The 18,217-nt window shown below is 42.8% G+C and overlaps 1 protein-coding gene across 16 annotated transcripts in view; it reads right to left on the bottom strand.

Moving 5' to 3' along the window:
• Positions 1-18,217, bottom strand: part of LOC144479547 (transcription factor E2-alpha-like) — a 126,645-nt gene that overhangs the window by 50,875 nt on the left and 57,553 nt on the right. For all 16 annotated transcript variants that reach the window (XM_078198385.1, XM_078198373.1, XM_078198375.1 and 13 more), the window contains exons 6-8: positions 3,467-3,534; positions 2,406-2,541; positions 1,899-1,948 (exon numbers count right to left, since the gene is read on the bottom strand). In XM_078198385.1, the coding sequence (XP_078054511.1) occupies positions 1,899-1,948; positions 2,406-2,541; positions 3,467-3,534 (254 nt within the window). The remainder of the gene's footprint in view (positions 1-1,898; positions 1,949-2,405; positions 2,542-3,466; positions 3,535-18,217) is intronic.

Raw genomic sequence — 18,217 nt, 5'->3', positions numbered from 1 at the left:
TCAGGTCACCAGGAGTCTCCTGGCCTGATTACAGCTTTGGTCCAAATACGGACAAAAGAGCTGAACCCAAGGTGAGGTGAGAATGACTGCTCTTGATATCAAAGCAGAATTTATCAAAGTGAGACATCAAGGAGCCCTGGGGAAACTGGAGGAGGAGGAGAAGGAGAAGACACTTTGCAGTTGCTTCTTCAATGACCTTCCTTCCAAGATCAGAAATGGGGATATTCGCTGATGCACAAGTTAGCACCTTTCACGATTCAGATACTGAAGTAGCCTGTGGCCATATGCAGCAAGACCTGGACAATATTCAGGCTTGTGCTGATAACAGGCAAATAACATTGGTGCCACACAAGTGCCAGGAACTGACCATCTTCAACAAAACATTATCTAACCATCTCCCCATGATATTCATAGCATTATCATTGCTGAATTACCCTGGGGATTACCATTAACCAGAAACTGAACTGGACTAGCAGTATAAATAATGTGGTTACAAAAGGTCAGACTAGGAATTCTGCAGCGAGTAACTTACCCGACTTCCCAAAGCCTGTCCACCTGCCATAAGTGTGATGGAATAATCTCCACTTGCCTAGATGAGCACAGTTTCAACAACACTCAAGAAGCTCGATATAGGACATAGTAGCCTGTTTGATTGGCACCCTATCCACCACCTGAAACATTCACTACCTCCATCACAATGCACAACGACTCAGTGTGCACCACCTACAAAGTGTACTGCAGCGACTCACCAAGGCTCCTTCAGTTGCATCTTTCAATCCTGGAATCTACCACCAAGAGGGACAAGGACACAAGCCTGGGGACACCACTACCTTCAGGTTTCCCTCCAAGCCACACAGCATTCAGACTTGAAATTACATCGCTGTTACTTCACTATCACTGGATCAAAATCCTGGGACCCGTTACTAACAGCATTGTGAATGTATCTACACTACATGGTCTGCAGTGGTTCAAGAAAGCATCACATCACCACCTCAAGGGTAATTAGAGATGGACAATAAATGCTGACCGAGCCAGTGATACCCACACCCCATGGAAAGAATCAATTTAAAATGTTGCAGCATTTTTTTGGTTCCCTTCAAGGTTACAGATTTGAAGGAAAAGCCAAGTCAGAATAAATTAAAAACCATAAAAGGTAACAAAGAGAGTACAAGGAGCTTGGCCTGAAGTGGATTTCAGTGCTGAAATGGCCCGATAGTGCTTCCAGTGGTTTGGATTTTTGAGTACCTTGAGATCATTTATTACAATAAGCCAATGGAAATGTGCTGAGAGAGAACCAGAATCGCCAGAGAGGAGGAGATTTGGAGGCTGCGACTTCTTCATACTCACCCTGGAATCTGGTGCATTGAATGGACAGTCAATCTCCTAGCTTTCAGATAGCATGTGCTCTTTTGTCCTCATTGTGTCTATTTGAAGTTGGTTGCACCCCCTGCCCTCTCAGGGGGCATGCCCCAGTGTTTTGCAGCCCCCCTCTCCCGGATCTTGAACAAAAGCGGATGCGGATTTTGGCAGCAGATAAGCTCAGGCAGGGATAGGGGTCAAGCAATGGTACAGTGGTGGAAATAGGTGATTATAGCAATGGCACAGATGTGGGGTCGGAAGCTCACCTCCAGATCAAATGACATCAAGGTTGCAAAAAGTTGATTTCGGCTTTAGACGGTTGTCAATGATAGGAATAGAACGGTGTCTCGGGAAGAGTTTGCAACAACAACTGAAGACAATGGTGTTGGTCCTCCCAATATTTAGATGGAGAAGATTTCTGTTCAGCTGGTACTGGATGTTAGACAAACAGTCTGGCAACTTCGCTTGCTTATAAATTAGCCAAATAACTTCCAGCCAACTATTTTCATAAGATTGTTATCAAGAATCAAAGTGCTTACCGAAGATGGAAGGCCAGGAGGTACCTTTCGTACTTTCTTGGGCTGGGATTCTAGGAAGGGATAATATGGATTAACATTCAAAATTATAAAACTATAATAAAATAAAGTTTACATTTTGAACGGAATGAACTACAATACCGTCTGCAGAATTATGGTGAACAAGAAATTGAGAGCAAGAGAATGAGTGAGCAAGAAAAGGAGAGAGAATGAGACAGACAGAGACAAATGGATAGCCATGGAGTAATTAGTGGACCCAAAGAGATAAAAAGGCAACCATAAATGAGTGTCAACGGAATCAAACTATTTTCCAATTATTGCAGAGTAGTGGCATACAACAAACCAGAAAGAATGCTGTTGTATCCCTTCATAAAAATATTAACTATTTACTTTGAGGAAAACACAACCAAGGATGGAAGAGAAATTTAAAATCAGAATCACTCAAATGATTAGCAAATAATACTTAGAAGATTGCATGTATAATACACAGTAATTCTATGTGGGCGTTACCTAGATTACTTGTTTCTTGCACTGGTCGCCTCCGAGGATTGCTGGGATAGGGGTAATACTGAGAGCCTGGTTTGACTCCAGTTGGTGATATTGTTCCCGAATTGGCCATTCCCATTTCAGAGTTCAAAAAACTTCCCTGCATCAGAAAATAAATGCGGTGTGAACATCTTTGTTTACTACTGTACACTTAAGAGCTGAATTTAATATTGTTCAATTGGTGCAAATATTTCTCTTATTTACAACAAATTTAAAATTTACGCACTGAAACAAACTCGAAACAACAACAGTTCCATTGAAGTTACATGACAACTTCAGTCAATGCGGCAATTGTAAAATAAAATGCCATAAAGATTTTCACATAGATCTTAATAGTTTAACTGAACGCATCTTGATGGTTGAAACTATATAACTGTATAGTAACAGGCCATGGTGGAATTAATATGCTTGCTCAGGTCATCTGAGGCATTGATAAATGAATTGGAGGGTTTAAGTTATTTGCTTCTCAATGACCTGGGAAACAGCAAGTTGTTAAGACTTTGCTGCCCATTCAGAAGGCTGATGTTGAATATAAACGTATAATGCACTTTGCAAAGGCCAATCTCATGGCATCTTTGTACAATACAGCAGAGTGGTTAGCACTGCTGCCTCTCAGCTCAGCCTTAAAAGAACAATCCATATAAAATCACAAATCTAATGCAAAAATTACTATAGTGAAAAGTTTAAGCTATTTGACAATTGGAGAAATTAGTTGATCAGTGCAAACAATTCCAGACAATCTACTCGTGACTTTAATATACTGGTATTTCACTAGAATGTTGTTTTCTTTTTGTAACAATTGCTAGTATTTATCTTCAACTGCAAAAGATTTTACAATTAATTTGAATATAGCTAAGCCAATTGCTTATTTACACCCATGTCATATTTGCTTTGAATTGGTACATTGTGGTAATTTAATACGTGCTAATTATGGAGGAGAACGAATTATTTCCCAGAAATTGTTCCAAGAAAACAAACTTTAGCTGAATAAATGAAACTTAAAATTGTACATGCAGCCCACCTACCTGATTTAAACCTGGCATGGCTGAGTCTCTTCCAAATGGTGGGAAAGGAACTCTCTCAGCATTTTTGACTATAAAACAAAAGTTACATTCAGTATCCATTTGGTCAAAACACTACAGTAATATATCTCCCACTTTTGCACTCTACACATCAGGAGTGCACAACTGAAAATTGCACATCCAGTCCCACAATCAGAGGCAAAAAAGTTGTGAAGTTTTCCTGATGTGTACTGGGAACATAGAAGCAAAAAAAACCCTCTACATACAGAAGTAGTGCAAATTGGGCACTCATGACCTTTATGCCAAACTGAAACCTTATATGCAAAATTCTAAAGTTTCAAAATTAACAATTTCAACATGTTCAATCTTTAGAACAACCTAGGTTTTCTCTAGCAGAAGGTTAAGATCAATTTACATAATTACATCTTTAGAAACCATATCCAATTTTAACACCACGTTTCAGAGGATAAAGTCATACAAGGTCATCCTGCTGCATGTCAGCACAAAAAAAGCGGCAGCACAATTCTGGAACTCAGCTGGTCAAGACTTTTCCAGGTAATCCAGCTCAAAGCACTTGGACTTGATGGAATCCAACTCCAAAAGAGTGTGAAATTTAGTTTAAAAGCGCTCAAGCAGCCGACTAATCCACCTGGGCATTCTACAATCTCAAGTAGAGTCTTTTATGTTTTGGGAAAATAGATGCTCCCGACTGCACTTGAAAGCATTTAAAAGCTGACCTGTGGAAGTGGAACACTTGCATGTACAGGCACAGAGCTCAGTGCTGGCAGCCAAGGGTGCAATTCACACCGAGAGCAACATCTAACACTATACACTTTTTTCAGTAGTAAATTTGCACTGCAGTATAACAGCTAACTTCCATATTGCTTAGCAAACAACTAAAAAAAAACCCCCCTGCCCCAGAATGTATTTCTGTTCTTTGTCAATGGACACGAGTTACAAAACCAAACTGTTTGCTCTCTGTGAAATTAAGTTAGCTTATATAGGGGGCAAAAAAATCAACTAAAGATAGACTAGTTAGAGACAGGCAACTTTGTATGGGGAAGGTCACGTCTCACAAGCGCGACCGAGTTTTTTGAAGAGATGACAAAGATAATTAATTGAGGAAAGGCCTGTGGATGTAGTTTATATGGACTTTAGTAAGGCGCTTGACACGGTTGCGCACAGCAGACTGATACAAAAACTATCATATGGGATTTGGGATGGGCTGGCTAGATGGATACAGAACTGACTTGGTCATAGAAGACAGTAGTGGTGGAAGTGTATTTTACAGAATGGAGATCTGTAGCTAGTGCAGGATCAGTGCAAGGACCTCTGTTGTTTGTAGTATACATCAGAAATCTGGAGGAAAATGTGGGTGGTCTGATTAGTAAATTTGCAGACGAGACGAAGATTGGTGGAGTTGCCGATAGTACCAGAGGACACAACAGGATATAGATAGATTGGAGACTTGGGCACAGAAATGGCAGATGGAGTTTAATCCGGACAAAATGTGAGGTGATGCATTTTGGAGGATCAAATTTAGGTGAGAAGTATACTGTAAATGACAGAACCCTTAGGAACATTAACATAGAGGGATCTGGGCGTGCAGGTCCACAGTTCCCTAAAAGTGGCAACAGCGGTGGACAAGGTGATTAAGGCAGCATATGGCATGCTTGCCTTCATTGGACAGGGCACTGAGTTGCAAAATCATGTTGCAGCTATATAAAACCTTGATCAAGCCGCATTTGGAGTATTGTGTGCAGTTATGGTTGCCAAACTACCAGAAGGACGTGGAAGCTTTGGAGAGTGAAAAGAAGGTTCACCAGTATGTTGACTGCTCTCGAGGTTGCTGACTATGAGGAGAGGTTAAATCAACTAGGATTGCTTTCACTGGAAAGTCGGAGGCCAAGGGGAGACCTGATAGAGGTCGACAAAATTATGAGGGGCATGGACAGGGTGGATAGCCAATTACAAGGTTAGTCAGAGGCTTGTTCCCAGGGTGGAAGTCAATTACAAGGGGGCACAGATTCTAGGTGAGAGTGGGAAAGTTTAAGGGAGGTATGTCGGGGAAGCTTTTCATGCAGAGAGTGGTAGATGCCTGGAAAACGTGCTGCCAGAGGTGATGATGAAAGCACGCACATTAGCAACATTTAAGAGGCATCTGGATGGGTACATGCATAGGGAGGGAATAGAGGGATATGACTGAGTAAGGGCAGAAGGTTCTTTTAGTTGGGGCGTCATGATTGGCATGGACTTGGAAGACCGATGAGCCTGGTACAGTGCTGTATATTTCTTTGATTATTTAAGGAAAATAATTGTATAAAAATAATCCAAGCTTTGATAATTTTGTAGAACTTATCTAAATTTTGCAAAGGAAGCACTTCTGGTTTCATCTAGCACTAAACTAAATGGATTTAAATTTTATTACAAGTAATACCAATTATAGAATCCCTATAGTGCAGGAGGTCACTTGGCCCATCAAATCTGCACGGATTCTGACAGAGTATCTTACCCAGGCCCACTCCCCTGCCCAATCCTTGTAACCCCACACATATACCATAGCCAACTCACATATCCTGGGGACCCTAAGGAACAATTTACCATGGCCAATCCACCTAACCTGCACATCTTTGGAGTGTGGGAGGAAACCGGAGCACCCGGAGGAAACTCCTGCAGACATGGGAGAATGTGCAAATTCCAGAGTCACCAAAGGCCAGAATTAAACCTAGACATGAGGGAGCAGTGCTAACCATTCTTCCACTGCCGCCCCAAATTATACCAGCTACTGTATTATGCTTAGAAAATCTTGCATAATTTCCTCATTGTTTCTGAAATGCATTTTTTGTTTAGCTGAAATCTAGCAAACAAGGAAACATGACAGCTAATTGCGCTCAGTTCAAAAATAGCCCCTCTAATCCCATTTTGATTAACCAAATTTAGCCCCTACTCAAACCAGGCATTAAAGAGACTGCAACGTGCATTAATTCCTGCAAACACTTTCATTGCCACCCTTGCTCTCAGTTCAGTTGGTAGAGCTCCTGCTTTCGGGTCTGAAGATGCAACTCAAGTGCCATTCAGAACTTGAATACTTCATCTACGTCAACACTTTGATGCCATATGGAGCTCAATGTTGTCAGAGGTTCCATCATTCAGATGAAATGTTAAACTCGGATCATGTTTGTCCAATTTCGGTGTCGCTTCTGTGGTATTTTTCACAATTCACAATAGCGTGCAAAAAACAATACTTTTCACTGTATACTAATAAATCAAATTCTGTGCTCAGATCAATTTTTCTCCCATAACCAGCAACCCAAAGACATGCAATTTATATAGCGCATTTCATAACCTCAAGGTGTCCCAAAGCATTTTGCATCCAATGAAGTACTTTGAAGTGTAATCACTGTTGCAATGTAGAAAACACAGCAGCCAATTTGTGCACAGCAAGGTTCCAAAACAGCAAATGATAATGTACAGATAATCTGTTTAGGTGATGTTGACTGAATAATAACTATTGGCCAGGGCACAAGGGAAAGCATGCCCGTTCTTCAGAATAGTACAGAACAACAAAATCTTTTAAATCAACATGAAAGGACAGCGGAGCCTCAATTTAACAATTTATTCTAAAGATGGCACCTCCAACAGCACAGCCTCCATCTAGATTGAGGTGTGGGATTTGAACCCAAAACCACCTCAGAAGCAGATTACCACAAAGCTACAGATAGTCAACATATTCTAAAACTGATACATTGTGTAAAGTGGCTGGACTTTTGCACTGAAACACTCATTCATCCTATTTGTCCTGTGGACTCTGTATTATCAATGTATCAGCACCAATAATGATTATAGCATTAATATCATAATTTAATTAAACGCACACAGTGTGACAAGACGCAGTTATGTATAAAATGGAACTACAGCAGGTTGCAGCACCAATTACTGTGACAGCAGGGGGGTAAGACAACTTCAAATAAACTACTGAGCATCCAATCTCAGAATTTTTAAGGTGCTATAGTGAGCTTCTGAGCCAGCATTTGACTCCTGGCCATTTTTAATGGTGGGCAGCAGTGGCAGAGGTGTGGAAAACAGGGGTCAAATATATGAGACAGACAGCCCATGAAAAAGATAAGAGGACTCCACAACTTCCACACTAATGTATACAAGCACCTTTCCAGAGATGACAAGTCCAGACAGCGCACAAGGTGAAATACTGTGAAATCTGCTAATCGGAAATACTAAATCATAAAAAGATGGCAACAGTCACCCAATAGGAAATTTAAAACCCATGCAGGTAAAAAACAGGCACACCCAATTAAAAGGAGTCAAAGGCTATTCAGAGGAAGCAATTTTTATGACATCAGTTCAAAGCTTTGTTAAAGCACTAATAACAAATGGAGTTGTGTAATTACTAGTTTACTTCACAATAGATTCGTTAACATGTCAGTGCAAACATTGTAATAAAAAGACAATGTTTATGTAGGAATAGTGGATCACTGAAATGAAAAACACCATGCACTTTACAATTTTCCAAGTAATTATAATTTTCTTCAAAAATGAATGCATCAATACAAAGATCTAATTAGGTAGCAACATTACTATCCAAAAGCTTTGGAATGCAAGAAATGTGACTAGTGACAGAAGTTTGATTTCTATATTTATTAGAATGACGTTTTCCCAGTAGATTATGACAGTGATGCAGCTGTGAAAATAAAGGTATATTATTTTTAAAACACTTTATAAAGTGAAACACAACATAGTTTTAAAGTTTGTCAAACTCAGAGAGAGAGAATTAATAGAAGTGTTAAATTTTTGCTTGGCTGGGTTTCAAAATATAGTTCCAAAGATTTCATCTAATATCAAATTAATGATGCTCTGGTCCTGCATTTATAAACAAAGTGAAATCATTGTTAATTCTAAAGATCCAGATGTCATTGGCAAGGTAGCATTTGGGTGCACACTCATTATTGTTCAGGTGTTTTGATACAACTGAGTGCCTTCGGAGAGCAGTTAAGAGTCAACCACACGGGAGTGGGCTAGACTGGATAAAGGTTACATGTATCCTTTCTTAAGGACATTGGTGAACCAGTAGAGATTTTACGACAATTCAGCTTTAGGATCACTTTTACTAATGAAAATTTAAATTCTCAAACTGATATGGTGGGATTTTAACTGATTGGATTGCTTGCCCAGCCCCATGGATTAATTCAGTAGCACATCCAAATACTGATATATTTTCAGTATTTAAGACAGAGATTGCATTCTCTTATCGATTTTTCTCCAATGAAAACAAGTGCCGTCTAGAAGGTTTTTCCACAACTTATCAATTTTCAAACACATCTATGCTGGAGTTGAAATGTCTTTTAAAGTCTTTTAAAAAGGACTTGTTTAAGCTAAAATACAGATGCACAGCTCATTCGAGTTTGAAACAAAACATATACCCTTTTTATGAGGTGGTGTTACAAGAGTTCACTACACTGGTCCTTAATACCAAGACAAAATATTATATTTTTAATCACATGATTTAAATCAACTTCACTTGTTGATAGTTAATACAGATTTTAATTTAGAAAAAGGCAGTTGTTTTCTTGGATGTGTTTTGCAGATTTACCCATCGTTTAAAAAAAATGAATAAAGATAGAAAACAATGAGGTTGAATGATTGGTTATTATAGTGAAGTATCACACTAGCAATGGAAATTAAAAATAAAGATATGCATTCCAAGACCATAATAGACAATTTGAGATCAAAGATATGAGCTTACTACAGCAATTTCTTTCTTGGTATATTTAGTTTATCTATTTCTCTGCCTTTCTCACTCCAGTGGGTGTGTCACTGAATAAAGATTAGCTGCTGCTTCTGCACCACATGATTAGACCCGAATTAACACGAGGAACCATTTCATTGGGTATCACAGGAGGAACTATGGCTTCAATATGATCATATTTAGAACACTTGGACTGGGTATTCATTTATATGTAAATCAAAAGATACACTTCTCAGATTTCAACAATTTTTAAGCAAACACTACTCACCAAATACTCCAGGCAGAGAATAGAATTTTAAAGGCCCACCGAATGAATTTAGATGCATGCAGACTTTTGCATTTTTTAACCCTCTCCAATTCAGAGTTCACCACAATTTATACTCATGACGATAATTCCCAGCTACAGATCAGTTGAGTCCCCACTGAATTCCTGATTTGCTTTTTCTATGTTCCTTTTCATATTTTCATCTATGTATCAAACATCCCAATGCAACCTTGTTCACACTAAAACAACTGGGTCATGAACAGATAATGCTCAATTTTAAATAAGAAATTTAAAAAAAGCTGTAATACCTCATGTTTAAAGCTTACATTTCAACAAAGTTCTGACAAATTAGGGGAGATGGTGGCACAGGGTGGCAATGGCATAGTGGTATTGTCACTGGACTAGTAATCCAGGGACTCAGGGTAATGTTCCAGGAATCTGGGATTGAATCCCACCACAGCAGATAGTGGAATTTGAATTCAACTAAAAGAAATCTGGAATTAAAAATCTAATGGTCACCATGAAGCAATTCCCAATTGTAAAAATCCACCTGGTTCACTAATGCCCTTTTGGAAGGGAAATCTGCCATCCTTATCTAGTCTGGTCTTCATATGACTCCAGAGCAATGTGCTTAACTCTTAACTGCCCTCTGTCTACATCAATGGGGACGAAGTAGAAATGGTCGAGAGCTTCAAGTTTTTAGGTGTCTTGATCAATCACAAGCTGTCCTGGTCCTCCCATGCGGACGCTATAGTTAAGGAAAGCCCAACAACACCTCTACTTTCTCAGGAGACTAAGGAAATTTGGCATGTCAGCTACAACTCTCACCAACTTCCACAGATGCACGATAGAAAACATTCTTTCTGGTTATATCACAGCTTAGTATGGCTCCTGTTCTGTCCAAGACCGCAAGAAACTACAAAGGGCCGTGAATGAAGAAGCCCAGTCCATCACTCAAACCAGCCTCCCTCCCATCCCTTGACACGGTCTATACTTCCTGCTGCCTCAAGGACCCCACGCACCCCGGACATACTCTCTTCCACCTTCTTCCGTCAGGAAAAAGATACAAAAGTCTGAGATCACATACCAACCGACTCAAAAACAACAACTTCCCTGCTGTCATCAGATTTTTGAATGGACCTACCTCGCATTAAGTTGATCTTTCTCTACACCCTATGACTATAACACTACATTCTCCACTCTCTCCTTTCCTTCCCTATGTACAGTATGCTATGTATAGTGTGCAAGAAACAATATTTTTCATTGTATACTAATACATGTGACAATAATAAATCAAATCAAATGTTCTTGCAACCCACTCAGCTGTATCAAACTAATATGAAGTCTAAGAATGGAAACAGATAGGCCACTTCTCATTGACTTTGGCACCAGAAACGACAATGGCAAATTCAGCCCTGTTGGCCCTACAAAGGCCTCCTTAGTAACATATGGAGGCTTGTACCAAAATTGGGACAGCTGTCCCACAGGCTAGTGAAGCAACAGCCTGACATACTCAGGGAATCATACCTTACAGATAATGTCCCAGACACCATCACCATCATCTCAAGGTCCTGTCCTAACTGCAGGCAGACCCAGCAGCAGTGGCAGCACGGTGGTATACAGTCAGGGATAGTTGCCCTGTCCTCAACATCAACTCCAGACCCCATGAAGTCTCATTGCATCGGGTCAGCATGGGCAAGTAAACTTATTGCCGATTACCATGTACCACCCCCCTCCGAGCTGATGAATCAATGCTCCACGTTAAGCACCACTTGGAGGAAATATTGAAGGTGGCAAGGATGCAGAATGTACTCTGGGTGTGGTACTTCAACGTCCATCACCAAGAGTGGCTCAATAGCGCTACTATTGAGCAAGCTGGTTGAGTCCTAAAAGCAAAGCTGCTAGACTGTGTGCAGCAGATGAGGGAAAAGGGAAAAACATACTTCACCTCATTCTGTCTGTTCATAACAATATTGGTAATAGTGACCACCGCACAGTTCTTCTGGAGACAAAGTCCCATCTTCACACTGAAGCTCGTGTTGTGTGGTACTGCCATTGTGCCAAATGGGATGGATTTCAAATAGACCTAGCAATTCAAGACTGGGCAACCATGAGATGCTGTAGGCCATTGGCAGCAGCAGAATTGTACTCAACAACAATCTTTAACCTCATGGTCAAGCAGGTATCCCACTCTACCATTAGCAGGGGATGAACTCTGGTACAATGAAGTGTGCAGGAGGGCATGCCAGGGAGCAGCACCAGTCATTCCTAAAAATAAGGTCTCCACCTGGTGAAACTATAACACAGGACTACATGCATACCGAATAACATAAGCAACAAGTAATAGACAGAGCTAAGCAGTCCTACAACCAACTGATCAGATCCAAGCTCAGCAGTCTTGCCACATCCAGTTGTGAATGGTGCTGGACAATTAAAACTCATTGGAGGAGGCTCCACAAATATCACCATCCTTAATGATGGAGGAGCCAAGCAGATCAGTGCAAAGGACAAGGCTGAAGCATTTGCAACAATCTTCAGCCAGAAATGCCAAGTGGGTGATCCATCTCGGCCTCAGATCCCCAGCACCATAATGCCAGTTTGATTTACTCAACATGTCAAGAAATGGCTGAAGGCACTGGATTGTGCAAAGGCTATAGGCCTGGATAATATTCCAGCAATAGCACTAGTGGCATGCTCCAGAGCTTGCTTCACTCTAGCCAAGCTATTCCAGTATAGCCACAACCCCGGCGATGTGGAAAATAGCCCAGGTACTGCTGACATAGGTAGGAAGAGGGAAGGGGTCATGAAAAGAGAATATAGGGAGTTAGGTAGACAGCTGAGAAAGAGGAATGCAAAGGTAGTAATCTCGGGATTGCTGCCTATGCCGCGGGAGAGTGAGAACAGGAATCGGTGGAGAATGAATGCGTGGCTGAGGGACTGGAGCAAGGGACAAGGATTTGGGTACTTGGATCATTGGGACCTCTTTAGGGGCAGGTGTGACCTGTTTAAAAAAGACGGGTGGCACTTGAATCCCAGGGGGACCAATATCCTGGCGGGAAGGTTGGCTAAGGCTACTGGAGAGACTTTAAACTAGAAAGGTTGGGGGGAGGGAATCGAAATGAGGGGACTGAGAGCGAGGAGGAATGTAGACAGGGTAAGAGGGAGGTTAGACGAGTGATGGAGAAGGGAAGTGCTCAGGCTGAAGGTCTGAGATGTGTCTATTTTAATGCCAGGAGTGTAGTGAATAAAGTGGATGAGCTTAGAGCGTGGATTGCTGCTTCGAATTGTGATGTGGTGGCCATTACGGAGACTTGGATGTCTCAGGGACAGGACTGGGTGCTTCAGGTGCCGGGTTTTAGATGTTTCAGGAAGGACAGGGAGGGAGGCAAGGGGGGGGGGGGGGGGGGGGGGGAGTGGCACTGTTGATCAGGGATAGTGTCACGGCTGTAGAGAAGGTGGACGCCGTGGAGGGATTGACTACAGAGTCTCTGTGGGTGGAGGTTAGGAACAGGAAGGGGTCGGTAACTTTGCTGGGTGTTTTCTAAAGGCCGCCCAATAGTAACAGAGATGTTGAGGAGCAGATGGGGAAACAGATCCTGGAGAGATGTAGGAATAACAGAGTTGTCGTGATGGGAGATTTTAATTTCCCAAACATAGATTGGAATATCCCTAGGGCTAGGGGTTTGGATGGAGAGGAGTTTGTTAGGTGTGTCCAGGAGAGTTTCCTGACACAGTATGTGGATAAGCCTACTAGAGGAGAGGCTGTACTTGATCTGGTGCTGGCTAATGAACCTGGACAGGTGGAGGATCTCTCGGTGGGTGAGCATCTTGGGGATAGCGATCATAATTCTATCTCCTTCACGATAGCATTGGAAAGAGATAGGATCAGGCAGGCTAGGAAAGTGTTTCTCTGGAGTAAAGGGAAATACAGTGTCATCAGGGAGGAAATTAGACGGGTAAATTGGAAGGAGGCATTCTTGGGGAAAAGTACCGAAGGAAAGTGGAGGATTTTCAAGGAATGTTTGTCTGGAGCTCTGCATGACAACGTTCCGATGAGACAGGGGGGTGTTGGTAGGGTACGGGAACCGTGGTGCACGAAGGTTGTGATGAACCTGGTGAATAAGAAAAGAGAGGCGTACAGAAGGTTCAGAGAGTTAGGAGGTGTTAAGGATTTAGAGGAGTATACGGGATGTAGGAAGGAGCTTAAGAAGGAAATTAGGAGAGCGAGAAGGGGTCATGAGAAGACCTTGGCGGGTAAGATTAAGGAGAATCCCAAGGCTTTCTACAAATATGTCAAGAGTAAAAGGATGAGATGTGAAGGCATAGGACCCTTAAAAGGTGAAGGGGGAAAAGTTTGTGCGGAACCGTTAGAAATGGCGGAGCTGCTTAATGAATACTTTACCTCGGTATTCACGGTGGAAAGGGATCTGGGTGGTTGTACTGCTGGTTTGCGGTGGACAGAAAGGATCGAGCATGTGGACATAAAGAAAGAGGATGTGTTGGAACTATTGAATGGCATCAAGGTTGGTAAGTCGCCGGGACCGGATGGGATGTACCCCAGGTTACTGTGGGAGGCGAGGGAGGAGATTGCGGAGCCTTTGGCGATGATCTTTGCATCGTCGATGGAGACGGGAGAGGTTCCGGAGGATTGCAGATGTGGTCCCTATATTCAAGAAAGGGAACAGGGACAGCCCGGAAATTACCGACCGGTGAGTCTAACCTCAGTGGTTGGTAAGTTGATGGAGAGGATCCTGAGAGACAGGATTTATGATCATCTAGAGAAGTTTAGTATGATCAAAAGTAGTCAGCACGGCTTTGTCAAGGGCAGGTCGTGCCTTACGAGCCTGGTTGAGTTCTTTGAAAATGTGACCAAACACATGGACGAAGGAAGAGCGGTGGATGTGGTCTATATGGACTTCAGCAAGGCGTTCGATAAGGTCCCCCATGCAAGACTTCTTGAGAAAGTGAGAGGGCATGGGATCCAAGGGGCTGTTGCCTTGTGGATCCAGAACTGGCTTGCCTGCAGAAGGCAGAGAGTGGCTGTGGAGGGGTCTTTCTCTGCATGGAGGTCAGTGACCAGTGGAGTGCCCCAGGGATCTGTTCTGGGACCCTTGCTGTTTGTCATTTTCATAAATGACCTGGATGAGGAAGTGGAGGGATGGGTTGGTAAGTTTGCTGACGACACCAAGATAGGTGGTGTTGTGGATAGTTTGGAGGGATGTCAGAAGTTGCAGCGAGACACAGAGAGAATGCAAGACTGGGCGGAGAAGTGGCAGATGGACTTCAACCCGGATAAGTGTGTAGTGATCCATTTTGGCAGATCCAATGGGATGAAGCAGCAGTATAATATGAAGGGTACCATTCTTAGCAGTGTAGAGGATCAGAAGGACCTTGGGGTCCGGGTCCATAGGACTCTTAAATCGGCCTCGCAGGTGGAGGATGCGGTCAAGAAGGCGTACGGCATACTAGCCTTCATTAATCGAGGGATTGAGTTTAGAAGTCGGGAGATAATGCTGCAGCTTTATAGGACCCTGGTTAGACCCCACTTGGAGTACTGCGCGCAGTTCTGGTCACCTCATTACAGGAAAGATGTTGAAGCCATTGAAAGGGTGCAGAGGAGATTTACAAGGATGTTGCCTGGATTGGGGGGCATGCCTTATGAGGATAGGTTGAGGGAGCTTGGTCTCTTCTCCCTGGAGAGACGAAGGATGAGAGGTGACCTGATAGAGGTTTACAAGATGTTGAGAGGTCTGGATAGGGTAGACTCTCAGAGGCTATTTCCAAGGGCTGAAATGGTTGCTACGAGAGGACACAGGTTTAAGGTGCTGGGGGGTAGGTACAGAGGAGATGTCAGGGGTAAGTTTTTCACTCAGAGGGTGGTGGGTGAGTGGAATCGGCTGACGTCGGTGGTGGTGGAAGCAAACTCGTTGGGGTCTTTTAAGAGACTTCTGGATGAGTACATGGGATTTAATGGGATTGAGGGCTATAGATAGGCCTAGAGGTAGGGATATGATCAGCGCAACTTGTGGGCCGAAGGGCCTGTTTGTGCTGTGGCTTTCTATGTATGTCTCGTATCCAAAAGGAGGACAAATTCAACCCAGCTGATTATCTTCCTATCAGTCTACTCTCAATCTTCAGTGATGGAGGGAGTGATCAATGTTGCTAACAAACAGCTTAGCAGTAACCTGCTCACTGACACTCAGTTTCAGTTCCGCTAAGGCCACTCACTGTCCTCATTAGAGCCTTGGATCAAACACAGATGGAGAGCTCAACTCCACAGGCGAGGCAAGACTGACTTCCCTTGACATCAAGGCAACATTTGACCAAGTATGGCATCAAGAAGCCCAAGCAAAACTTGAGTCAGTGGGAATCAAGGGGGGAAAATCTCTCCACTGGTTAGAGATCAATCATCTCAGTTCCAGGACATCAGAACAGGAGTGCCTCAGGGTAGTGTCCTAGGCCCAACCATGTTGAGCTGCACCAATGATCTTCCTTCCAACTGAAGTCCAGAAGCAGGATATTCGCTGATGATTGCACAACGTTCAGCACTATTCGCAATTCTTCAGATACTGGAGCTATCCATGTCCATAGAAAGCGAGACCTGTTCAATATCCAGCCAAATTAATGCCTGGCAATGACCATCTCCAACAAGAGAATCTTCCAGCACCCCTTGACGTTCACAGAAACTAGGAGTAGGCCATTCGGCCCTTCAAGCCTGCTCCGCCATTCATTTTGATCACAGCTGATCAAATTTCTTGATCCCCCTCTTCCTTCCCCCCCCCCCCACCAAATATTCCTTGATTCTAAAAGTTTCTATGAGATCTTCTCTCTCTTCTACACTCCAGCGAATATAATCCTAACCGACTTAGTGTCTCCTCATATGACAGACCTGCCATCCAAGGAATCAGCCTTGCAAATGTTCGCTGTGCTTCCTTTATAGCAAGAACATCCTTCATATAAGGACACCTAAACCGCACACAATACTCCAAGCGTGGCCTCACCATCACCCTATGCAATTATAGCAAAACATCCCTGTACTCAAATCCTTTTGCTTATGAAGGGCAGCATATCATTTACCTTCTTTATTGCCTGCTGCACCTGCGTGCGAACTTTCAGCGACTGATGCACGAAGACACCATGGTCTTGCTGAGTATCCACCTCTCTCAATTTACGCCCATTCAAGTAATCATCTGTCTTCCTATTATTGCTACCAAAGTGGATAACCTCACATTTATCCACATTATACTGCATCTGCCATGCACATGCCCACACTCAACCTGTCCAAATCATGCGGAAGCATCTCTGCATCCTCCTCACAGCTCACCCTCCCACCATACTTTGTATCATCTGCAAATGTGGAGATAATACACTCAGTTCCCGCTTTCAAATCGTTAATATATAATGTGAACAGTTGGAGTCCTAGCCCAGATCCCTGCGGAACCCCACTACTGTCAACTCTTTGCTTCCTATCTGCTAACCAGCTTTCTATCCACCTCAAGACATTACCTGCAATCCCATGAGCTTTAACGTTACATTGTAATGTTATGTGAGACCCTGTCAAAGCCTTCTGCAAGTCTAAATAAACCACATCCACTGGTTTTTCATCGGTCAACTATCCTAGTTACATGCTCAAAGGATTCCAATAGATTCAATTCAACGGCATTACCATCACTAAATCCCCCACCATCAATATCCAGGTTGGCACTGACCCGAAACTGAACTGGACTAACCATATACCCTGTGGCTACAATAGCAGGCCTGAGTGCAGCTCCAACAACATTCAAGAAGTTCGCCACCATCCAAGACATAGCAACTTGCTTGACTGACACCCCATCAACAAACATCCAATCCCTCTATCACCAATGTACAGTGGCATCAATCTGTACCAACTAGGAACTCAGAGGCTCCTTAGACAGCACCTTCCAAATCCACAACCGCCACCATCTGTAAAGATGGTGTTTTCATGTATCTACTATCACCTGGAAGTTCCCCTCCAAGCCACATACCATCCTAACTTGAAAATATATTGTCGTTCTTTCACTGTCCCTGGGTCAAAACCCAGAACACCATAATAGCACTATTGGTGTACTTTCACCACTGGACTGCAGTGGTTCAAGAAGGAAGCTCATCACCAACTTCTCAAGTGCAATTAGGGATGGGGAATTAATGCTGGCCTAGCCAGTGATGTCTACATACCAGGAATGAAAAATATCCAGGCCTTATGCAATGCCACAAGGTCAAGTTTATTTTAATGTCACAAGTAGGCTTACATTAACACTGCAATGAAGTTATTGTGAAAATCCCCTATCGCCACACTTCGGCACCTGTTTGGGTACACGGGAGAATTTAGCATGGCCAATGCATCTAACCAGCATGTCTTTTGGACTGCTTGCTCCTTAGTGTCGAAAGATGTGTAGGTTAGGGGGATTGGTCGTGATCAATGCTTAGATATACGGAGTTAGGGCAGAGGATTGGGCCTGGGTGGGATGCTCTTTTGGAGGGTGAGTGCAGAGTTGATGGGCCAAACTATGATTCAAACAAACAGGTAGCTTATTCCACATGTTGATGTGAAATTGTTCTGAGCATCTCTGACCCCCATCTACAGAGAATACTCTACACATTAGAAACGAAACCACAAAAGAAACAGAAAAATCCATAGCCATGTGCAGAATGCAACAGATCCCACTAAACAATATTACATGCTTACATACCTCAAGTAATTCTCATT

The sequence above is a fragment of the Mustelus asterias genome, chromosome 26 (assembly GCF_964213995.1).
Source record: "Mustelus asterias chromosome 26, sMusAst1.hap1.1, whole genome shotgun sequence".
In the NCBI taxonomy this organism is placed as follows: domain Eukaryota; kingdom Metazoa; phylum Chordata; class Chondrichthyes; order Carcharhiniformes; family Triakidae; genus Mustelus; species Mustelus asterias.
Note: the sequence above shows the minus strand (reverse complement) of the source record. Positions and strands in the feature narration are given on the sequence as shown.